This window comes from Hakea prostrata, chromosome 8, assembly GCF_041222555.1.
Source record: "Hakea prostrata isolate BN-2017 chromosome 8, UWA_Hpros_2, whole genome shotgun sequence".
Classification (NCBI taxonomy): domain Eukaryota; kingdom Viridiplantae; phylum Streptophyta; class Magnoliopsida; order Proteales; family Proteaceae; genus Hakea; species Hakea prostrata.
In genome coordinates this window covers 1,871,671-1,897,202 of record NC_142607.1, presented here as the reverse complement: position 1 = coordinate 1,897,202, position 25,532 = coordinate 1,871,671, and the positions used below count along the sequence as shown (strand labels likewise).

Genomic DNA, 25,532 nt, shown 5'->3' with positions numbered 1-25,532 from the left:
TTAGCCATGTCAACATAATTAATGGACAACCTGCAACATAGGAGAGGCTTTTGTAACCGTGGTCACCACTTTGAATTCATCTGAGCTGCATAGGTTGTGGCTTTTGGAATAGCAATTGTTTTTTTGGGTGTGGGTTCTGCTTTTCATCCTTTGATTGATAGAATTCCCTAAGTTTTGTGTTCCTTCACTGGAAGGGTATATGTTTCAGTAATTGCCCCATCTCTCAATTTGAAAAAGGATGGGGGGGGGGGGGAATCTAGAGCCATAGGTTGGGGATTGGGTGGCATTTTAGGGTAATGCCATGGTGTAGGGTGACAGCGGTGTCGAGGGGGCTGGGGAGAAAGGAAAGTGGGCTCATGGTTGTAAGTATTGGGTTTGTATCGGGTATATGTATTGGTTGTTGCTCCTTGCCAGTACCAATACCAAGCTGATATTGTATCAGTTGTATGGGATGGACAAGGAGTGAGTTAGTTAAAAATCCACTTTTTACAAATCTGTCTGGTATTGCCGATCCCAATCTAGACTGAATTTGATACTAATAGGTTTCCATGTTGACAACACCCTTTTTCTAGAACTGTGCACTAAAACCATGGTTGGGAGCAGGGTTGTTAGTAGATCAAGAACCGAAGATGTAGTTAGTCTCTGATTTGACTTGGCAACTGTTTAAACATGAAGTTGTTTTCTGATTGTTTCTTGGTGCCTTCTTTTATTTCTTATATGGATTCAGTTGCTGATATCTCTCTACTTTGTGGTGTTTTTTAACAATGCAGATTCCTAGTTAGAGAGACTTGTCAACTTTTTCTAACCTTGAATGATTTAGAAGGAAGAATAACCTGTTTACACCCTCTGCAACAACTCCCTTCCTCCCCAAAAGAGGAAGATAAATAAAAAGATAGAAGATCTCTTTCTTTTGCTTTGGAGTTATAATAAATAGTCATCTGACCTTTACAACCAAACATTTGTTTACGGGTGGCATAATTCTAAATATGTATGTTTTTGTATTTATTGTTTCATTGACTGTACAGGTGGTTCTTCAGCCTGAGATTGTTCAGCGAAGCATGGTCCAGCCAACGGTAAACCCATTTCTGGGGCCACTGGGTGATTGCTCAAATAATCCTTTGAGTAATCAATCTCCTCAGACAGTAGAGAAGGATGTTTGTTTTAGATGTAACAAAGTTGGTCACTGGGCTAGAGTCTGCCCTGAGAAAGTCAAGACCAAGAAAGAGTTACCGGCTGTTGACGAGATGGAGTGCCCTTGTGGTGCTGGAACTTGCCTCCTATTGACTTCCAAAACTCAAAGAAATCCTGGGAGAAAATTTTACAAGTGTCCTGGTAAAGATGTGAGCAAACTACACTGCTTCTCTCTTTCTGTGAATCTGTTGATAACCAATGGAAAAAATCTATTCACAAGAGATAGGAATGTTGAAGAACCATTTGAATCATGGTTTTTTATTTTTTTAACACGATAGAGGGACAGGGCTTATTTAATGCTTTAATTATTAGTTTCTTGTTTATGCTTTGGCCTTAACCAGACAAGAGCTATATTCATTATGTAATTTTATTTTGCCTTGATTGTTAGAGTTATGAAAAAGATGATGTAAACTTAAATGATCTTGTATTTCAAGTAGTGACCTAATTCTCTATTAGCTGAGGGTATTTCAAGTAGTGACCTAATTCTCTATTAGCTGAGGGACCTGAGGCTGTATTTCAAGAAGTCTCTTAGTATGCTAAGATGAGAAGAACTGATACTACAGATGATACTAGAGGGAAGGAAATAGAAGTTACCGTTTGTCGAAAGGTGGCCTGTACTCTTGAGGAGAGACATTGAGACTAAAGATAATAGAAGGGACCTTGCATGTCAAGAAAGGATCGAATGAGGCATTGAGACCAAAGGTCAAAGTAGTAAATAAAATGATTGTGTATGTCAAGAATTGACACAGTGAAGCATTGGGACTTTCAGAAAGGCTGCATATGTCAGGAAATTACTCACTGGGGGCATTGAGACTTCAGATCAGAATGACTGTGTATGTCATGAAATGACCTAGTGAGGCATTGAGGCTAGTGGTCAAAGGAATGATAAGAGGGACTGTGAACGTCAAGAAACGAACCAATGAGGCATTTAGACAACTAGGCAAAAAGAGACTGAATATGAAGAGAAAGAAGAAAGAATGCAGTAGAAAAAGCAACGATGAGACAGAAATGAAAGTTAAGGTGGGGTATAATGGAAAAATGAAAATGAAAATAGAAAACTGAGTCATAATTGCAGAGTGTTCCAATGTAATTTGTTATGTCTTCTTAACTTTCCATCTTGTATCATTTGACATTTTCTTGTGTTATAGAGTTTCGAGGTTGATCGTTTTATCCTTTGAATCCTACAGGATGAAAATTGTCACTTTTTCTTGTGGTGTGACATGAGGAAAGCTGATCATAATCGTGATGTTTCGCAACCTTCAAAGCCTAGGTGCCCTTGTGGTGCTGGAATTTGCCGTATAGAAATAAAAAGAGATGGGAATGCTGTAGGTCAGAAGGTCTTTGTTTGCCCAATAAAAAAGGTACAGCTGCCACCGTCAAGTCTTTGTAATTTACGTAAATGAATCTTGCTGCTCGAAGCTACTTAAACTTATAACTTGCGGTATTCTTTGTTTAGACATATTTCTGGATTCTTGATATGCTCATTCATGGTAACCGTATAACTTCCATTCTTAGTTGTCATGGTGTGTAGGCAACCCAAGGCAGTTGAAAGGTGCCCAAGGATTTAAGTATACTCAATATTGGGTATCATATAGAAGGGTGATTTTAAGAGACACATCGTATTGTATCTGAGAGATGGAAGATATGCTAAAGATACCCATAGAAATGGTTTAGAAAGATGTGGAAATGCAGAAGATATATGAGAAATACAGTTTACGAATATAAAATAATTAAAATTTTCATCAACTCAGCCTTGTCCCAACTAAATGTGGTCAGCTACATGGATCCCTTAAAACAAAGTAGAGAAAACTGAAATCCTAGCAAATGAAAAGGGGCAAAGCATTTTGTCTTTTTTTCTTTTCTTTTGTGGGGGGGGGGGGGTGGTTTGGGATATCTGTGAAGAAATGAACGAATTGGAAAATGAAAGTAGGCAGAAAGAGGATGCACCCTTTACTTACTCCGCCCAAGAATTTGAAGGAAGACAAAAATGAAAAGAGAGAGGTGAAAAAAAATAGAGAAAATGCACAAATGGAGAGTTTGAAAATAAATTGTGAGGACCAATAAGAAAATAAGGGAATTCTAAGCTACATGGTGTCAACCACATAAATATACCATGTAAGATAGAGAATTTGTGAACAAAAGGCTGGTTTGGGACTAACCTCGAATTTCCACACTATAGGATGGCATATAAAGCTAATGGTGGTGACATTAAACAACAAAACAACCAACACTGTGGTCAAGGGTTTTTAAAAGCAACCTGAAGTCAGCAACTCCAACCAATCTTCCAATTGGATTGCACGTGCAAAAATATACTGAACTCTGAATCCATCAATAAGCACCTCTTCCCTCATTAACCACCTATTGGAGAAAAATGTGTTTGTGGATCAGGAAGCTGGCTTTATTTGAGAGATGCGTATTTGGGAAAATACTTGTTAGCAATTGACAAATGCTGGAACTGATAATACCTAACTATGGATTTGAAAAAATTTGTCTTACTTTGGGGCTTGTGTGTCACCAATTTGTCCCCAGGGCGATTGATTGTCCACTTATCAAGAGATAATGAGATCTCAAATGGGCTTCTAAAATTCCAAATGATTTTGATGTAGTTATTCTCTGTGTTTCCACATTTATTTCTCATGTTTTGCAATTAAAATATGCAAAATCGCATGACGTAGATCAAAGCAACATGTTGAGTTTCAAGTTCTGGGAAGAGATACTGAAAGCAAAAGGTTTTTGTAAGTCTCCCATCTAGAGATTTAGAAATGTTAAGAGTTTTCGTGTGTAGTAAATTGTTTGTACATTGTATGGCAGTATTGGACCTTGATTTATGGATTTTGAATTATGAGACCATTCATTTTTGTGGATCTAAGGTCGCTAATCCATATTTTATTGTTGACTTTGCTCCTCTATAGCTGCAATTACAGTTTTGTTTCACCATTTAATGCTTCTTGATATCATTATTAATTGAAGTTAGTTTTTGTGTATTCTGTTAAGTTTTTCTTTCAACTTGTTCCGATTAAGTATACCGATGTGACCACTTTTTATCAGGGGGAGGGTGCTTGCAGTTTCTACCAAGTGCTAGATTCTCCTCAAAAGCCTGTACTCTCTATCTGTTTAGAGCAAACCAATGGTCGGCAAGTAGGGTCAAATGCTCGAGAAGATAATGAAATCGATGTTGTGAGGAGCAGTAAACTAGAGGGAATGTTACCCTCTGAGTTGCCGAAGAAGCTTTTCCCCAAAGAAAGTGATGTGACAGCGGACACAAATGAATTGACTTCTGGGGTTCTCATTGCATCTTTTCTGCCGGTGGAACATCTGAGGTTAAATAAAGGTGGCAGTGCTGAATCTGATATGGATCTTGACGAAAGTACTCAGTCTAGAAAAGTGAAGCACTGTTTGACGGATTCCACTGGATCACCTGGGGCTATCTTCAAATTGGTAAAGGTAAGTTATTTTATATTTCGTTGTTTTGAGTGCCATCATTGTCACTCAACATGGTTTTGACATTATTATCTCTGAGTTCTAAAGTATTGCTTACTGATAACATACCGGCGTGTTGATTTTAAGATGTTTGTTTTGTATTGCATTGCATTGTATCACAATACGTATCAATGGGTGCAGAAATGCATGGACTTGGTCAAATGTGATTGAAAAAACAATAGATATAGCCAATACATAGTGTTGGTTGAGTTCTAGTAGGACTTCAACTCTATTAGTGTTTTTGTTCATGTAAGTTTCTATTTATTGTTACCCAAGTAAGGGTATTTATGTAATAGTGTTCTTTCCACTTTATTATAAATAGAGGGCTTGAGATCATACTGATCAATAAGCCATTCCACCAAAATCGTGTTTCTCAACATGGCATCAGGCCTAAGTCCGATTAGGGAAGAGAAAGAAGAAAAAGAAAAGGAGAAAAATAGCCGCTGCAACTGCTCCGTCACTGAAACGGAAACCTCCCGCTGCAACCTAACATCACCGCCTAATCCTAGAACCCATCGCAGAAACCTTCTGCCTTCTTCTTCTTCTGATTTCATATTCTGCCTTCTTCTTCTGGTTTTCTTCTCTGAATTTCTGAAACGGGAATTCTTCTCTGAATTTCTGAAACGAGAATTCTTCTCTGAATTTCTGAAACTAGACTCCATCTCCATTGCAGTTCTGATTTCTGAAACAATATTCTGAATTTCTGAAATAGACTCCATCTCCATCGCCTCCATCGCAGTTTTGATTTCTGAAATGATATTCTGCCTTCTTCTGTTTTTTCTTCTCCTTCTTATTTCTGAAACCTTCTACTGATTTCATAACGATAGCTTCTACTGATTTTGTAATGATAGCTTCCTGCATATTTTTCTTCTTCTGATTTTGTTACAGCCTCTTACATCATCTTCTTCTTAGTTTTGAAACGATTACTCCTCAAAAGCATACACAACCCTTGAACCAAAATTATGGACCAAATCAGTCCAGGGACCTACTTGTAAATTCATATAAATGAAGGGGTTTCTTTTGAGAATTCACAGTTCTATAGGGACGTATATGCAAGGAATGAAATCTCGGTGGGTTCATCTGGTTCGCCGCCCGGCGAACCAGGCGAACCGGCGAAATCTGCCGCCGACGCCGTAGCAACAAGCCAGCACTAGCAGCCTTGCAGGTAACTACTTGTCTTCGGTTTCTTTCTCTCTTTCTTTCTTTCTTCTTCTTCTTCTTCTCCTTCAACGATCCGGCGATGTCACCGCTGCTACTACCTCCATTTCTTTCTCTGTCTTGTCTGTCTTTCTTTCGCTGCTACTACCTCCTTCCAGTTCTCCGCCGCTTCTGTTTCTTCCTCTTCCAGCAGCGGCGGTGCTACTGCTACTGCTTCTCTTTTCTTTCTCTTTCTTTCTTTCTTCTTTTTCTCCTTCAACCATTTTTGTTTGATATATTACTTGCTTAGTTTATTTTCCTCAAAAGCATACTATCTCTATTTTTTTTTGCTCCGGCGATTTTAACTGATTCGCCGGATTGACGATTTTTCCGGCAAGATTTACAGATTTTTGTTTCGATTAGGTTTTTGTTTCGTTGGTCAGCAAAATTACCGAAAATCGGCGAAATTTCACCGATTTTCGGTGAAATAATGTTCCTTGCGTATAAGAAATTATTCATCTTTATAGGGGCCTATATGTGATTATTCATATTTATAGGGATCTATATGCAATTATCCATGTTTTTAGGGGTTTATTTGTAATTATCTATGTTTATAGGGTTTTTTATGTAACTATCCATATTTGCAAGGGCTTTTTTGCAATTTTGCATATTTTGAAAAAAAATATGGTGTTCCTTATATGCACTTTTGAATCGTGGTTAGGGCATTTTGTGACGTTTCAGTTATTTTTGAAAGGGTGAAGACTGAAGAATTGCAGACAATTTTTTTAATATGGCAACTACCAATGGTACTACTGCTCCCACTTCCGAACATTACCCCACTCTTCGTCCTCTTTCGGTAAGATTTGATGGCACAAATTATTTGATCTAGTCTTGATTTGCTTACCTGCCTATTGCTGGAAGAGGACTAGTTGGACACATTACAGGCACCAAGGTAAAAAATTCGATCGAAATGAACATTTCGACTTGGAAAAGGTCGAAATTTCGAGGTTTCGGTTGAAATTTCGACCGAAACTGGATACTTTTTTCCTGATTCTTGAAAACTCAATTTCGAGCCTCAAATGCACTCAAATTGATTTGGATTTTTGCATATTAGCTATTTCAAGCATAATAAACACTATAATAACTACTAGTTTACTAAAAAACTACTGAAAATGTAACATCCAACATTCCAAGTATATATTACATGAATCAGAGAAGAAGCTGTATTGTTATTACTTACAAGTTACAACTTACAAGTCTATTCTATTCAAGCCTCAAGGTCTCCCTCTTCCGTCTGCACCCCATACAAATGACAATATAACTCCCATGATGTTTGCCCCCGCCCCATATAGTTTTGGACATAGTCAAGAACTGCACCTCTGTATGTGGCCTCATCCACATGCATATGATTCCCTAACGGTGGGAAGTTGTGAATCTCCAAAGGAACTGTTGGTGGTGGGCCTTGTGGCTGTGGAATAGTGTGGAAAATCTGCTCAACAAATGAAAGACCACCCTGCCCTTGGCTCTCAGGACTAGGAGAAGGATAAGGATACTGATAAGGTCGCAGTGGCCGACTCCGATAATCGACACGTGGGAGGGACACCATAAGCTCCATAGGCCGCTCCATAACCATAAGGCTCCAGTCGTGGTTGGCGGCCCGACCACGAATACGATAGCCGGGAGGGACACCATATGGTCCATAACCATAAGGACCATAACCATAAGTCGACTCGGTAGAACCAATACTCTCCACAAGAGTATCATATGAGGACTCTGCAGCCTATGCCATCCGGATCCTCCGGAGGTGGAGGAGTCTCTAGCATCATCAATGCTCATCGATCTCATAGATCCCACCAAGCTCTCGGCATCGGATGGACGGTAGGACCCATATGATGGCGTGTCCTCTGTGCTTAAGCCATGCTGTCTCCCCTTCCCCTTCCTCGAATATGTAGAGGACACATTTTTGCCTCGAGATGCAGCTCCAGTATGGTCCGAATCCCGTGTCGCGTGGGTGAACCGACTCTCTCCCGTGAATCTCGGTGGTCGTCCCTCCCTCCCCTCGACTCTCACGTCCAACGGGTGGTGGTCTCTCCCAGGATCAGCTGAATCCTGATCACGAGGTCCCACACCCTCCTCATCCCCTCCATCATCATCATCACCGTCATCATCACCACCATCGTCGTCATCGCCGGAGGCCTGAGTCACCTCATCCTCAGTGTCGGACCAGAAAATCAAATCCTCACTGCGGGTGGATGCATTAGGGTGTGGCACGAAGGGACGGGCGGGCTCGCATGTGGCCTCCCCTCCGGGCCATGAAGTCCCCCACATCAGCCCCCATCTCCTCTCGCAATCCGACTATTGGGAAGACCTCCATCCTCATCCAACAATCCGTCTCCACTATCCCTGATCCAGTCAACTACTGGGTTATCATCATCATCCATCTCAAATATGTCGGCCAACTCGATATTGGTGCTCTCTCTATCCATCCCTGTCTAATATGATCCTCTCTCGGCTCTCATATTATAGTGTAGGTAGACAAGGTCCTTTGGACGCTTCACACCCAATCGGTTGTGCCTCTTCGAGTGAATGAGGCTGAAGGTGCTCCAATTTCGCTCACAACCAGTGGCAGAACATGTTTGGGAGAGCACTTTGCTTGCAATCCTACTCAAGTTGTGTGAATCACGTCCAAATTGCAACCACCACTCACTGCAACAAACATAGACTCCAAGTCATTTTAATACTTAAATAACTAAATTAAAGATATAATATAATAATTAAATGTATAATGAAATAAATGAATGAACATACCTGCAGGGGCGGTTTCCCGTCCCGATACGGCCACAGCACGATCGAAGCTCTCAGTGGCATCCCTAAAAGCCTTTTATCTAATATATAAAGAGAAAAAACAATAACTAGTTACTAGGTTAATGACTTAGTATAAAACTACGAATTGTGAATATCAAATAATTCTAATCACTATCTCACCTCCATAAGGATGACTGCTTGTTTAGCTGTATCCGGTTCGAACTTCTCCACTACAGTTTGGATAGCATCCATCAAATCTTGCCTCATCCCAAGATTGTCCTTGTAATGGTACTTGGGATTTAAATGGTATGTTGTGTAAGAAAAAGTATGTCATAAAAGGGAATAGTTAATGCTTAAGCCTTAATAGTGTGATAACATAATGAAAATTAAATTAAATACTAGACTTAAGTACTTAACAACTTAACAACTCACCAGCCTTATGCAGTGGATGCTGCAACATAGACTCCCATCTACTGTTGATGATTTGAAGGACTTTCTTGTTGCCGCGTGGGTGGACCTGAGCAACTTGCTGCTTCATCCTATCTACTGCAGCAAATATGTGTGCTAGAGTAGGTTTTCTTTGCTGATCTACCATCCTCAACACATTCACCACAAGCTCAAGCATCTTCACTACTATCCTCACATTGTGCCGTAAACTCTCATCAAGGATAGTCAATCGAGCTCTCCTTCCTCCCACCGATGAAGAACCCTCCCAGTTAAACCACTCCTCCGATGCAAACATACTCCTAAGGCCGGTCTTCCTACTCTCAAAGCTCTGCAAGTGCTATCCAATTAGTAGCAAATCTGGTTATGCCCGGCCTCACTAACTCACCCCGACACTTGTCCCTCATCATCCTTAATGCATAGGTGTGGTTATATATGAAGGTGCTAACATGTCGAGCTTGGTCCACCGTATTCTTCACAAGCTTGACCTTTCCAATCTCCTTCAACATTAAGTCAATGCAGTGAGTAGCACAAGGAGTCCAAAAGAGCCTATATCTGTCCATCCATCAAGGCATCAAGCCATCAATACAAAGTTATAAAGTGTACATGTATATGTGTAATGTAAATATATGTATTTACAAATGAAAATTAATACTATATGTTTAGACTTTAGATACCTGGAGTTCTCTTGCATCTTCAACCCAGCTTTCTTGTAGTTGGAGCCATTATCAGTCACAATTTGAACTACATTTTCCACTCCAACCTCCTTCACCACTTGCTTCAGTAATTTATAAATGTATTTTGCATCCTTCTTCTCACCGGATGCATCTACTGACTTGAAGAACACTGTCCTCCCATCACAATTCAACATGAAATTGATGATGGACTGTCTAGTGGGACCAGTCCAACCATCAGCCATCAGAGTCACTACATAATGATTCCACATGGGCTTTAATCCCTTAATGCACTCATTTATGTCCTCTTTATGCTTAGGCAAATACACATTATATATCTCATATGGAGTGGGGCCCTGTACACCACTCCCAAACCCCTATCTCGCTCAATCATATCTCTGTAGTAGGGCCCCTGAGCTGTATGTGCTGGAACACTATGGTAATGCGCCCATTTGGAGAAATCCATCCCCACTTTCTCCTTCACACTCCCCCATAAGTGCTTCAACTTTCTCTGTTTATGCTCAGGCCTCGCAAATAGGGCCGGATCATTGCGAAGAATCTCAAGATCCGGATTTGTAGGATGTGCTGAGGAAGCTCGACCCTTTGTAGGGGCCCGTGGGATAAGAGCCTCCTGCCTCACACTCTGAGACCTCCTCATAGGGACTTGGGAGCCACCTATGCCTCCCATACCTACTGGCTCTAGAGGACCCACAACCTAGACCCCTCTGTTGCCTCCTGATGTCATCAATCCTCTGTTGCTCCCTACTCATCATCATCGCCCTCCTCAGCTGATTGGCCTCTGTATTAGGGTCACTGTCTCTCTGGCTCATCCCTACCATAACCCTCAGGATCTGGAAGGTCATCTAAGCAGGCATCCTCGAACTCATCCCTCTGTGTTCTCTTCTCTTTCCTCTTTTGCTTTCCACCACTAATATATGAGGCCATTGCCCTCTTGACCTCTACAGGCACCTTTGGGCACCCTGTTACATCCCTGTTGCCACCAGCTAGATGCACCTTCAATCTAGTGGCCCCACCTCCTCCTATTTGTTTCTTGCAGTAATTACACTCACTCTTCCTTTTATCAGCTGTCAGTGGCCTCCCATGATCCCAAGCTATGTCTGACATCTTTAAAATAGAGTGCTTGATACAAGAAACACACACTAAATATCTTGAAAAGCTCCACAATATGCTCCAAAAATGACATACATGCTTCTAATAAAAAAAATATGTATAACTATATAAGTATTTTTTAATATATAAATAATTTTAAAATATATAAAATACACACTAACTATCTTAAAAATATCCACAACATGCTCAAAAAATTGCATACATGCTTCCACTAATACTCTCCTATTTTTAAATTTAAAACAGAAATTAATTATTTTTTTAATATTTAAATATATATTTTTTAATTATTTAAATATATATTAAATACAGTAAAATTACATAATTAACAGAAAAAAAAATTAATTCAACACCATCACAGCAATATGGTGTCTCAACTCTCACATACATCCATTTGAAGCTTATACATGTACTATACATAAACATTTTTAACAATATACATAATTTAGTAAATAACTTTTAATAACAGAAAAATAAAAAAATAGTAGGAAGAATCAAAAAATAATTTTGACACTACAAATTCATAGATCATCACTCTAAAGTAAACATATATAAATTTGGAAGCAATCTAACATGATTTAAGGCACAAATGAAACAAAAATAAAAAAATGAGGAAGTTGGTTACTCACCTTGCAAGATTTGAGAAAATGCACAAATGGAGGAGCAAATCAAGTGTTTGAAGGAAATGGAATACTAGAAATTAGGTGTAGAATGGGATGAAAGCAAGAGAAATCAGCAAAAATTGCAAAATGAGGTCGAAATAGCTATGGCGATATGGCTCGAAATCTAGAAACAACGTCATAATGGCGAAACAAGGTCGATTTTGGGTATTTTATAAGCTGCGCAAGTGTCGATTCGGCCCGATATGGTATCGGGTCGAAATATCAACTCGTATCGACCGAAATTTCGGTCGATATGAAACGATATGGATACTTTTTGTGCCTACTACTATATTTCGTTTCGAGTTGGATTTTTGCAGGCATTTCGATCGAAATTTCGACCATTTCGATCGAATTTTCTTCCATGACAGGCACTACTATCAAACCTACTACCGCAGGTGTTTTATAGGATAAATGGATATCAAATGAGTCTCTTATTATGTCATTCCTTTTGAACTCCATGCATCTAAATATTGTCCGGGGTTACCTATTACTTGATACTATAGCCCAAATCTGGAAGGCTACTAGTGAAACCTATGGACAATTGGGGAATGATGCTCAGGTTTATAAGCTTCAAAGAAGCTTCATGAGACTACCCAATAGGAACTGACTGTGGCCCAATATTATGTTGAGTTGTGATCTCTTTGGCTAGGAGTTGGATCATTCTGGGGATTATCACCCCACTAATCCAGATGATGTGACTACTTATATGAAGCCCGTTGATAAGATTCGGGTATATGACTTCTTGGTAGGTTTGAATGTGGGGTACGATCAGATTAGAGTGCAAGTATTAAGTCATTCTCCCTTTCCTACACTCGAACAGTCTTATGCCCTTGTTTAGTGTGAGGAAAGCTGTCGATTAACCATGCTTCATGTTCCTATTATGGAGAAATCAACCTTACAGTTTGTTAGCTCTAAATTTGATTCGACTAATGAGATTATCAAGTGTGAGCACTGTCACAAACTATACCATACCAAGGCCAATTGTTGGAAGCTCCATGGGAAGCTTGCTGATTTTGAGCAAAAATAAGCATAAAGAAGGGGAAAACCGAAACCTAATATTTCTGAGACAGTTTCCACAACACCCTCTGCAGACATTGGTTTTTCACAGGAGGAGTTAGCTACTTTGCGATGTATTCTACAGTCTTCTACTGCCGGTACAGCCTCTACCACTGTTTCCTCTACTACCCATACCAATTCCATCCTTGCTACTTCAGGTAAACCCTTATAGGCTACCATGTTTCTTCAGTTTCTACTCTTTGGATCATTGATACAGGAGCCATAGATCATATGACAGGTTCTTTTTTCTTTCTTTCTTGCATTATGCTCCAACTTCCGGAAAATATAAAGTTCGAATTGCTAATGGCTCCTATTCTTCTATTGCTGGAAAAGGGACCATTCAACATTCTCAATCATTTTCTTTGTTTAAAGTTTTTTACGTTCTCTCTTTCTCTACTAACTTGCTCTCTATCAGTAGTCTTGCACATGACTTGAATTGTAAATTGACTTTTTCCCATCTTACTGTATCTTCTAGGATTCGGTAACGGGGAAGGAGATTGGACATGATAAATTAGACAATGAACTTTATCTGTTGGAGCCAAGTGGAGGATCTACTTCTGCTTTGATTGCATCTCCTACTCAGGTCCATTCGGTAATATTAGACCTTCAGCAGTGGCACCATAGGCTAGGTCACCCCCCTCTTGGAACTCTTAAGAAAATATATCCCGATTTAGTTTCTTCTTGTGCAGTCTCTTTGAAGATCCTTCCAGGACGCCATCCAATCGAAGTCTCTGCTTAGGTGTTTACCACCCAAGATCGAGAGAAGGGGGAAAGAATGCAACAAGCGATAGGAATAGGAATTGATTGGCACTTTAGTGCCCTCAGTATGAAGGATGAGACTCATTAGTTTTATTCTATGTGAAGCCTGCATTTTTGCAAAGCAGACTTGTTCTACTTATTTACCTTCTCTTCATTATAGAAAATCTATTTCTTTTGGACTAATTCATATTGATGTGTGGGGCCTTTGCCAATGTGTGTATTACTGGCCATAGGTACTTTGTTACTTTTATTGATTGTCACTCTCGTTCTATATGGATTTATCTTTTAAAACAAATAAAATGACGTTTTTGGATGTTTTCATGATTTTTATAATATAATTAAGACTCAAGTTAATGCCATTGTGAAGATCCTTCGCAGTGACAATGGCATAGAGTATATTGATGGTGAATTTCAGAGATATCTCTTTGACTCTGGCATAATACACTAGACCAATTGTGTTGATATAGCTGCCCAAAATGGGGTTGCCGAAAGGAAGAATCAGCATCTTTTTAGAAATAGCCCGTTCACTAATGATTGCTATGAATGTCCCTGACCAATACTAGAGTGATGCTATCCTCACTGCCTCTTACCTTATGAATAGGATGCCTAATAGGATACTTGGTTTTAAATGTTCTAATGAGCTTCTCTAGGGAACCTCTACTTTTATTATTCCCCCAAAGGTTTTTGGATGTTTCTGTTATGCTAGAATCATCGCCCGTTAAAGTAAGCTGGCTTCCCATGGCCTATGTTGCATTTTCCTAGGGTATTTTGCTACGCAGAAAGGGTACAAATGTTATCATCCTCTTTCTAGGAAAACCATTGTCTTAATGGATGTCATTTTTAATAAGTTTTGCGTTTACTATACACCTCTCCAGGGGGAGAATCCTAGAGGAGAGTGCTTTTTCCTTAGACCTTTCTATCACACCGCCACAACACGACTTAGGAGTTTAAGAAGTGTTTCTTGACTAGGTGGAGACTTCAGCTAATATACCTGAGGACTTGAATTCTCCCCTTCCGTTTTCTGAACCATGTGAAGAACTTGGTCAGGGGGAGACCACTCTTGTGAGGCACACTATTGAGGTCTTTCAAAACAAGATTGATCAGAATAAAGGGGTGCAGACTTATCAGAGGAAGAATTACAACCGGCTAAAGCATGTGGAGAAAGGTGACTCGTTACCATTTCAATCTCCTGCTCCAGAATTAGATTCTATTGTTTCCCTTGAGGTATCTTCTTTTGATCTTCTTATTGCTGTTAGAAAAGGTGTCGGATCTTGTCCTCAGCATCCTATAGCTAAATATGTTTCTTATGACTCTTTGTCTGACTCTTACCATGCGCAAAGGGCAAAACGAAAATAAGAAAGAAAGAAATACAACAAAGTACCACCAGGTGGGAGACGGGATACCGCCAGAAGGCGGCGGACTCGGGAGAGCGGAGGACGGAGAGCCCACTGGCGAGACGCAACGGGGATTTGCGCAGGGGCTTAAAGCCCCTCTCTCCCATCCGGGAAGCCCATATTTGGGGAATTTGGGGAATTTGTGGGGATTCAACAAGCAACATCATCAACTCACACAACAACAAATGAAGCATATTTGTAGTGATCAAGCATATTTCAAGGGACTTCAAGAAATGTAAGATTTTCCCCAAATTTGATTTTCAAATACAATGCTACAATGATTGTATGAGTGTGATATAAATATATGTTGATGTTCAGCTAGACTACACTCAGGAAAAAATTTAATTTTTTTGAATTCGTATTTAAAAATATATTATCTAAAAATTAAAATTAAAGATTATAAATAAATACATGATATGAATGTGATTATTATTTATGTTAAACACATTTAGAGGGCACAACTCAGATTAATATTTTGATTATCATGCTTGTGTATTTTTTATTTAAATAATTAAATAAAATAATTATGAAAAATAATATTTTATTAAAAAGTATCTGTTTTTTTTTTAAATGATGCTTATATTATGTAGTTTATTTTAAAAATACAAACATGTCTTATGAGCATTGTATATATGTTATCTTAGAACAAAGTGTGTGTTTTGTTGTTTTATAAATTATTTTTACATAAAATAATTATAAAAAATAATATGTTATTAAAAATTTATCTGTTTTTTAAATGATGCCATATTATGTAGTTTATTTTAAAAATACAACATGTTTGTTTGAGAGGTATATATGTTATCTTAGAACAAAGGTGTGTTTTGTTGTTTTATAATTTGTTTTTACATGTTTTTATGTATCTAAAAATTATCTAATGATTATTGGGAATATTCAGATTCATGTATGTATTTCAGACTTAGGTTGTACATTGAATCTTAAATGGCAACTAGTGGGAGTGGCGGACGGTAGTGGGACTCGGGACATGCTGGCAACAGGGGATCCACGAGGACAGAAGAAACCGATGCAAGTATGCCTCAAGACTTTGAATCGGTGGTTAACGATTAAAGCAACATTTGGCTGGTGGTTATAAAGATGTATCCAAGTGTCCGGGTTCCTTTGAAGTCCAAAAACAAGAGAACTTTAAGGGGAGGGAAACAAAAAGGAAGAGATGGCCAAAAGCAAAGGGAATTGAGGATATGGCATCGACCACCGATGTTGAGAGGAACAGCGATGATGAAGAGAGGAGGAGGGAGGGGGAGTCACGAGCCGAATGGAGACAGATGAAGGGAATGGAAGCAGCGACAGCCACAGCGATAGATGAGGCAAAGAACAAACAAGGGGAGCAAGTGGTTCGGGGTCGGGGGCATCCATGCCACCTGACATAGTTCGAGGGAACCGAGACCGAGAGGATCGAAAGGAGGAGGAGGAAGACTACACATTATGATTCCACCGACAAGACCCTCCTCTTCAACCAACAAGACATCTATCAAAGAAGCATTCCATATGTTCGGAGGTAGAGAAGGCGGTAGGGAGGAGGAAGCTAGGTTATCAATCAGCAAATTCATGCTCTATAATGCTCTATAACAACATGCACCCAAGTAGCCAAAACACCATACTATCGGGGGATGATCATGCGGTTGCTAGGGCGGTGTAGGGGTTAAAGGCCCAACAGCTTGGGAAGTAATGAATAAATATTTACCCAAGGTAAAGCGGGAGGTGGATGAATACATGAATCATTAAAAGAACAATGGAGTACATATGGTGTTACCGTGATGGGATGGATGGACTGGTCCTACTAGACACCATCATTAATTTCATGGTGAGCTACAATGGAAAGACATCTTTCCTCAAGTCGGTGGATGCCTCGGATAAGATCAAAGATGCGACTACCTTTACAAGCTTCTTAGGGAGGTGGTACTCGAGGTAGGGCCAAAGAATGTTGTCCAAATTGTCACGAGATAATGGTGCAAACTTCTAAAAAGCTGGTGAAATGTTGATGAGGAAGAAGAGCAGCAGGATCCACCTCTTTTGGACACCAGTGCTGCTCATTCGATTGATCTTATGTTGAAGGACTTGGGAAAAGAAAGTCAATCGATCTGTGGTTGAGAGGGCTGAAGGGTAAGTAATTTTATTTATAACCATGGTTATGTCTGAAGATGATGAGGAACCACTGTAAGGGTGATCTAGTCGAGACTGGATTGACTAGATTCGCCACCAACTATGTAGCTCGAAAAGCTTCCGAAGAAAGTGGTGGATCTTCGGCACATGTTTGCAAGTGAGGAGTGGTTTGGTTGGCGTGGATCTAGCCATCCTAATGCAGTACTAGCCCAACAAACCATTGCTGATGATTCTTTTTGGAGGCAGCTGAATATGACACTGGGCATTATAGAGCCTATTATGTTTGTTTTAAGGATGGTGGATTCGGAGAAGAAGCCCACAATGCCCCACATATATGCTGCCCTCAAGCAAATGAAAGAGTTGGTTAGAGCTGCGCCCTAGCACCTTCAAATCCTACGAGAGGATCATCGATAATAGATGGGAGATGCACTTGATGCATCCTTTGCACTTGGCTGGTGAGTCACTTTTATGTCTTTAAGTTTTTGTTGTATACTTTAATTTAAATTCTTTATTTGTTATAACTTATAACTTATAATTTATAAACAAGTAAGTTAGTAAACAACCAAATCACTAAGTCACTAACCAAATTTTTTATTTCCACAATGCAAGCTTACTACCTCAACCCAAAGTACCATTACAAGAATGATCGGGGCTTGATGTAAAGTTGATGATCGGTGCAAGAGGTGGTAGAGAAGCTTGTGTCAAATCCCATCATGCAAGGGACAATTAATGGAGAGGTGAGAACTTATTCAATTGTTTCTTCAACTTCGCATTAGTGCATTAGCCATTAAGCATATACATAATACAATAATTGAAGAATTGGTGTACAGATCGAGAGTTCAGGGTGGGATGCCTCGGGAGTTTTGGAAAGCCTTTCAGCAGTTGCAACTAGGAAAAAACCGATCCCGGTAAATAGTTCACTACTCTATAAGTCATTAAGTCTATAACTCTATAGACTATAAGTCTATAACTTTATAAATGATAACCGATAAGTTATATAAATATATAGATTTGCTTGCCTAATGCATTCTTATTTTTGGTTATGCACGATTGATGGTGGTTTCTATATGGAATTAGTGCGCCAAATCTCGTGGACATAGCAATTAAAGTACTCTCACGGACTTGCTCATCCTCGGTTGCGAGAGGAAGGCGGAGCACCTTCTCGCTCATCCATAGTAAGGTACGGAACATATTGGGGAGTAAGAGGCTCGAGAACTTGGTGTATGTGCATTACAACATGAGATCGAGAGTAGGGCACATACAAGATAATATAGATGACGACAATCGTGAACCGATTGAGCTGATCGATATATTCCACGAGCCCCCGCAGAAGATGAGGAAGATGATGTCATATATCGGTGGGTTAGGGATCGAGGTGGCCCAGGGCTGGATGGGCCAGAAGGGCAGCCTGATCCTACCATTGCTGCTGCTGTGGGCCCCAGATGCTGTGGCTGAGCACCTATCTTCTGATGAGGGTTAGGCTGCTGTAGCGGCATCAGAAGGATCAGGTGTACCATTTGTGGAGCCACCGGTCGACTTCAAACAACTGAGGTGACAACTAGTAGTGGGGATTCAGATGATGATGCCGATGATACCACTCATACCAGACGGCCAAGTGGCCCAAATCAGACATCAAGTTCGAGTCATGGAGGCAGGCAGGCTGGTCGTGTTTCTGGTGGAAGTCAACGTCAACAAAGGGAGTCACCCGACTCACCTCCACCAGGTCCGAGTCATCCGACACATGTGAGCCACGGTCCCTATCTCTCGGACTTATAGTAGGAGCTCGGAAGAGCAGATCAAAGCAAGGGCAGGGGCAACCGAATGATGATGCGAGCATGCACGATCTTGAATTGAACATGGGAAGCACGAGCCTAGATCAGAGTGATTCACAACAGCAAAGCCTGTCATCGGGGTACCAATACGGGGATCACAGCACCGGGTCAGATTACAGTGGGTATTCTTCTTATGGAGGTCATACTATTCCTCAAGACCTCTCACCTGGAGAGTATGCATATGGGAGTGAAGGTGGGTTGTTAAATGAGTGGTTTAGAAACCCGTACCCAAATACTCAACAACTATATGAACAACAACAACAACAATGGCTCTTTCACCCACCCACGATTGACGGTTATCCCAGACTGCTATTCCTCCAGTATTCTCACATGCAAACATATAATGATCATATAAACCGATATGTGACATACTTCAGTGATCAATTGACTTGGGAGTCATATGTGGCCACCGTTCAGAATCAATTGATGCGGAATGGTGAGTGATACTCTTAGTCTTGTAACTTGTAAGTTGTAACTTGTAATCTTCTTAATTCTTATGGAGTTATGGTTGTAAAATTTTGAAGACATTTAAGTGTTTAACAGTTTATTACTTTGAATCTTTGATAGTTTGAAGTTTGAACTTTGATCACTTGTTGACTTGATTCTTGAATACTTGATGTGTAATGTTATTGTATATTTGTATTTGATACTTGATGGTTGATAAATGATAACTCATTAACTTGAAGTCTTGAATTACTTGATATCTTTACATAATTACATTACATGTTGTCTCTAACCTCAAGACTCTAACTCTATATCTATAATCTCTATTCTCTAAGACTCTAACTGCATTTCAGAATTCGGTTTTACACATAGGGTCGACGTAGGAGACATAGTTAGCGTATTTCTCACAAATCTAAGGCCACCAATGTGTTCAAAAGGCCTTAAATAGGCTAAATACCAAGTTCAGCCCAACAGAGCCCTAAAACTCACCGAGATGGCTACCGAGACACCGCCAATTCCGCATATTCGACCGAGATCTCGCCATCTCGGCCGAGATCCGATCGAGTGGCGAGATCTCGCCGAGAGCGAAACTCTCACCAGGTACCTACCTCTCACCCGCAACAATAGTTGCCCCCAATACACCCTCCTCACTAGTTCCTACTCATAATCGACAACAACTAAGTCATCAAACGAAATGTAGGACGCCTAAATGCATCCAAATCAAGATCTTTAAGAAAAGCCATAACAATAGTTACATAGCAAAGACTATCCTCTCCTAATGGGAGGCTCGATGCACCGTGGATACCGCAAAGCGCATCTACCCAATCCTCGCTATAAAACCTTACGACTACTTTCCCGCGTGAGCCTCTTCGGACCACCAGGTTTCCGACGAGGAGAACCTTCAGCCCGACCGAATAGACGAAGACAAAAGAGGAAGAACTACTTCAATTGCAAAGTTTCATCATTGGCCGAACCCACGGCCGACCGACGCCCCACAATAGTCCAAATCATCCTCCGTAGTTCCTTCAATGGCTGAACTTCTAATAATATTGCAACCAGGTCCCACCAATGAACACTCCAAAGAAGGGTTTCCAATTTGCATAGAACTCTACCCGCAACAAGCACTTTTGAAATTCAAAAGGAGTGGCCGAACCACTCGAGCTACCGAGGTCCCACAGTGAACTCCCCAAAGGAAGTTTACCAATTGGATTAAAACACTTCCGCATCAAGGAATTTTGAATTTCAAAACTAGAGTCCACGCCAAAGAAGCGCCAAAATTATTAAAAGTTGGCCCCCATGACCCCACTGAAGCTCCAAACTAGAGTTCACGCCAATGCTTCTCCAATCTAATCGAATTTGTCGTAGAAAAGTCTTCCACATAAACCGAAGTCCGTAGAAGAGTCTTTCACTCTAACCGAATTCAGCAGGGCCCCACAAGGCCTCTCATGAAGCTTTTCAAACCGTTCAAAAGAGCCAATATCCTTAGTGGCCGAATTAGGTGGAAGTTGGTTAGTCGTGGGACCAACAGAGGTAACTACGTTCTTTGAAATATTACCAACCAACATCGAACTCTTACCATGCTTTTATATCCTCTTTATCATCTATATCTGTTCCTAAAAGTTGGCAGGAAGCCTATGCTAATAAGAGATGGAAGGCAACCAGTGGCGGAGCCACGTTGGGACCGGAGGGGGCCATGCCCCCCCCCCCCGGATTTTTTAAAATTGTAAATATTCTTGTTTTTTTTCCTTATTTCTCTATCTTTAAATGTGAAATACCACTATTTGGCCCCCTCCAAAATTAAAAATAAAAATTTAAGATAAAGATGATGGGTACAAAAGTCATTCATAATCTTTATCTAATGGTTATCATTAAATCCCTACTTTTAAGGAATAAAAGGTTAAATTCTAATTAAAAACTAACTCACGATCCATGAATTTCTCCTTATATATTCTCTATTATTTTCATTTTTATTTATTCTCTCATGAATCTCCTCTTTTATTCCTATTTTTTCTCTTTTTTTTTCTTTTTCTCACACGTCTAAAAAAATATTGAAGTAGTTAGAAAACTTTGGAATTTTCCTAAATCTTCTCCACATCAGGTATTCACTCTCTCTTTCTCAAATTATTCCTTTCTCTCTCTCACACTCACGAATTTTCTATTAATTTACCTAATTTTTAATGTAGACTCCACATTAAAATATAATAATATATTCTGAGATGGGACCTACAGTGGATCCCACATCGGCCCACATACATTTGCCCCCCCCCCAATGTTCAATCCTGGCTCCGCCCCTGAAGGCAACTATGGTAGAGGAAATGCAGGCAATGAAAAAAATGATACTTGAGAGTTGGTTACACTTCCTCTAGGAAAAAAACTAGTGGGCTGCAAATGGGTGTTTGTGGTTAAACAAAATATGGATGGATTAGTCAACAAGTTGAAGGCTAAACTAGTTGCAAAGGGGTTTACCTAGACCTATGGGATTGATTATTAGGAGATTTTTGCCCCTGTTGTGAAACTGAACACTGTTAGAGTTATGTTGTCTGTAGCTGTGAACAAAGACTGGAACTTGCATAGACGTAAAGAATGCCTTCTTACATGGTGAGTTAGAGGAAGAAGTCTATATGGATATCCCACATGGTTTCTCTGATGACAATACTGCAAGGAAAGTTTGTCGGTTGAAGAGGTCAATTTATTGGTTAAAACAGTCTCCTAGATGCTGATTTGGTCGCCTCCTGAAGGCAATGACTTCTATTGGGTACAAGCAAAACGATGTTGATTATACACTATTTGTCAAGAATTCAGGTACTAACATCACACTTCTCATTGTTTATGTGGATGGCATTGTCATCATAGGGAATGATAGTGAAGAAATTCAAAGGTTGAAGGACTTTCTTGGCAGAGAGTTTGAGATTAAAGATCTAGGGAAGTTACGATACTTCTTAGGGATTGAGGTGGCTCGATCAAAGAATGTTATATTCCTATCCCAAAGAAAGTATGTCCTAGATTTATTATCAGAAGTGGGAATGTTGGGGTGTAAAGCAGTTGATACCCCTATTGAAGCTATAGCTAAACTTAAAGAAAAAGAGAGAACTTGTGGACAAATGAAGATAACAAAGGCTGTTAGGGAAGCTTATTTACTTGTCCCACACCAGGCCAGACATTGCTTATGTCGTGGGGATAATGAGCCAATTCATGCATGATCCATATTTAGCTCATATGAAGGCTGTTACCAGAATATTACAGTATTTGAAGGGAACTCCTGGAAAAGGAATACTTTTGTGACCCATTGATAATCTAAGAGTAGAAGCATATACTGATGCAGACTGGCCTGGATCTCCGGACAGCAAGTCAATTTCAGGTTACTGTACCTTTGTTGGAGGTAATCTAGTTGCTTGGAGAAGTAAGAAACAGAATGTGGTAGCTTTATCCGGTACTGAAGCTGACGATAGAGCTATGGTTTGTGGAGTTTGTGAGCTACTACGGTTGAAAGGCTTGCTACATGATATTGGAGTCCAAGTTCTAAAGCTTATGATGCTATATTGTGACAACAAGGCTGCTATTAGTATTGCTAATAATCATGTGCAACATGATCGCACTAAACACATTGAAATTGACAGGTTTTTTGTCAAAGGAAAGCTGGAATAAGGGCTTATCTGCATGCCTTTTATGAGATCTGGAGACCAAGTAGCAGATGTTTTCACTTAAGGATTTGAAAGGAGGAGATTGCTTTCCTATTGTTGGCTAGTTAGGCATGATTAATATCTATGCCTCAACTTGAAGGGGAGTGTAGGTTGAGTTTTACTAGGAGTTCAACTCTATTAGCGTTTTTGTTCATGTAAGTTTTTATTTTTTGTTTCCCAAATAAGGGTATTTATGTAATATTGTTCTTTCCACTTTATTATAAATTCAGGGCTTGAGAACACACTAATCAATAAGCCATTCCACCAAAATAGTGTTTCTCAACACATAGTCACTCAAACACGTATAAACACTTAATGAGGAATAATATGTATTTAAGACGCGCGTGTTAAATTAAAATTGTTATAAGTTATCAAAGATGGTTAATTAAGGTTTTGATGTATAACGGAAATCCAACTTAATGAATGACTTCTAGAGACATTGAAGAAACTTGCAAGTTCATACTTTGTCTGTAAAACCCCTTCAATTCCTTTATTTATTTATTTTGTTTGATCCATCAAAGGATGATCCACCTCAAGTGTGAAGCCCCAACTAATTTTGAATAGAAATGATGAAGAATCAGGTCAAACTTTGGAGAGAGAGAGAGAGTGCTGGTTTACTACACAGGTCGAGCATTCGGTGAAACATAAGTGAGATTAGAGTTTCCCGTTTTGTTCATGATGCTGTTTAGCAAAAAAAAATTTGATACCCTTTCTGTCTTCTGCTGATCTGTTGGCTGACGTGTTCATTAAGGCCTTTTTTGGTTTTAATTCTTTATCTATTTGTTTCATGTTGGGCATGGAAATTTGTATGATCTACCTTGAGGGGAATGTTAGGTTTAGCAATAACTACTGCTGTAGTTTCTGTTCTTGGATTGAGATTTGGTCCTGGACCTAAAATGGGGTGTAGTTTCTATTTTGAGAAAATCTTCTTTTTGATTGTTGGTTAAGTTCTATTAGAATTTTAATTTTATTAGGAGTTAAGGTTCATGTAATATTTATTTCTTGTTGCGTAGGAGTATTTATGTAATAATGCTCTTTCCAGTTCATTATAAATGAAGGGCTTAGGATCATGGTGGGAGCGAGATCTCGCCACTCAGAAATACCGAGATCTCGACCGAGATGGCGAGATCTCGGTCAAGATATGCCAAAAAATTGGCGGTAGTCTCGGTGGCCCATCTCGGTGGGTTTTAGGGCTCTGGTTGGGCTGAAACTTGGTATTTAGCCTATTTAAGGCCTTTTGAACACATTGGTGGCCTTAGATTTGTGAGAAAATAACCCTAACTACGTCTTCTAAGTCAACCCTATGTGTAAAACCGAAATGTAGAGATACCAAGTAATTCATGTTATCAACTATAAAGTATTAAATACATTATACATCAAACTATCAAAGAACTTAAATGGCTTCAAAATTTTACAACCATAAGAAGTTTTAGACTTTTAGTAAGTCATAAATCATAATCCATAAGTTCACAATCACAATCACAAGAGTATGTGAGTAATAAGATTACAAGACAAGAAAGAGTATTACTCTAGCATTTTGCATCAACTGATTTTGAACGGTGGCCACATATGACTCCCAAGTCAACTCATCACTATAGTATGTCACATATAGGTTTAAATGTCACATTAAATTGGTTTTCATGAAAGTTAGATAAAAGCTTGTGGATCAACATATATTTACACTAAACTCACACACCCATTGTAGAATATTCTATTTGAAAAAATTCAAATTTGGGGGAAATCTTACCTTTGTTGTAGATCTAGTTGAAATAGGCTTGAATGATGATAATTTGATGTTGTAGATGTCTTAAAAATGTTTAGAAGTTGAATCCCCAACAAATTCCGACAAAAAATCAAGTTTTGGCAATTTTTGATGGTTGCAGCGAGATCTTAGCGAGATCTCGGTGAGATGTGGCGTGATCTCCCATCTCGCAGATCTCGCCTCTCCTCTTGTCTCGCTATGTCAAAATAGCGAGATATCTCGCGAGATCTCGCCGAGATCTCCCACCATGCTTAGGATCACACTGATCAATTCAAGCCATTCTATCCTAATTGACTTTCTTAACATGGCATTAAAGCCAAAAGTGGATTAGGGAAGAACAAGAATAAAGAGAAGGAGAAAAAAGTGGAACGCAGGAAAAAAGGTAAATCGATTCTCACCTGTCGTTGACGCTGCAACCACTAAGAGCTCCACCGCCATCAGATACTATGCAACTGCCTAAAATGCCATCGCCTCCACCTGCGACTCACGCTACACCCTAACAAAACCCGTCGCCTCACCTCTAAATACCATCGCCACTACCTGCAACTACCTCTGTCTCCACTTGCGATTTCTGCGGCCAAAGAGTCAAATTGGTCAGGAAGAAAGAGTCTGAGGTCGGGTTGCACGAAATACATCTAGGTTGGTCCCACCACCAATTGATTGAGTCATCCTTCTTTTTCTTTCTTATTATAAATAAAGAAAGGCTTCTTTCGTTATGTTATGAGTCGATCTTCCCAAGTCTGGTTAGGAAAGAACATGAGGCCTCACCGGGCTTTACTAAAAAAGTATCCCTGCAGTATCCCAACTAAAAAACCCGCTGGATATTTCTATCCCCAACCCACACGATCAACTATCTTTCCACTCGGAGACCCACTTTTGCATTAGATCCTGAGCCAGGGTGGAAGCACCACCAGGTAACAGCAGGCACAAGCAACTTGACCGAAGGGGACCAGCGCTTCTACTCCT

General features: G+C 39.8%; 1 protein-coding gene across 3 annotated transcripts in view; it reads left to right on the top strand.

Moving 5' to 3' along the window:
* LOC149006189 (uncharacterized) overlaps window positions 1–25,532 on the top strand; it is a 48,203-nt gene that overhangs the window by 2,065 nt on the left and 20,606 nt on the right. For all 3 annotated transcript variants that reach the window (XM_089167152.1, XM_089167151.1, XM_089167150.1), the window contains exons 3-5: window positions 1,026–1,340; window positions 2,379–2,552; window positions 4,240–4,635. In XM_089167152.1, the coding sequence (XP_089023278.1) occupies window positions 1,026–1,340; window positions 2,379–2,552; window positions 4,240–4,635 (885 nt within the window). The remainder of the gene's footprint in view (window positions 1–1,025; window positions 1,341–2,378; window positions 2,553–4,239; window positions 4,636–25,532) is intronic.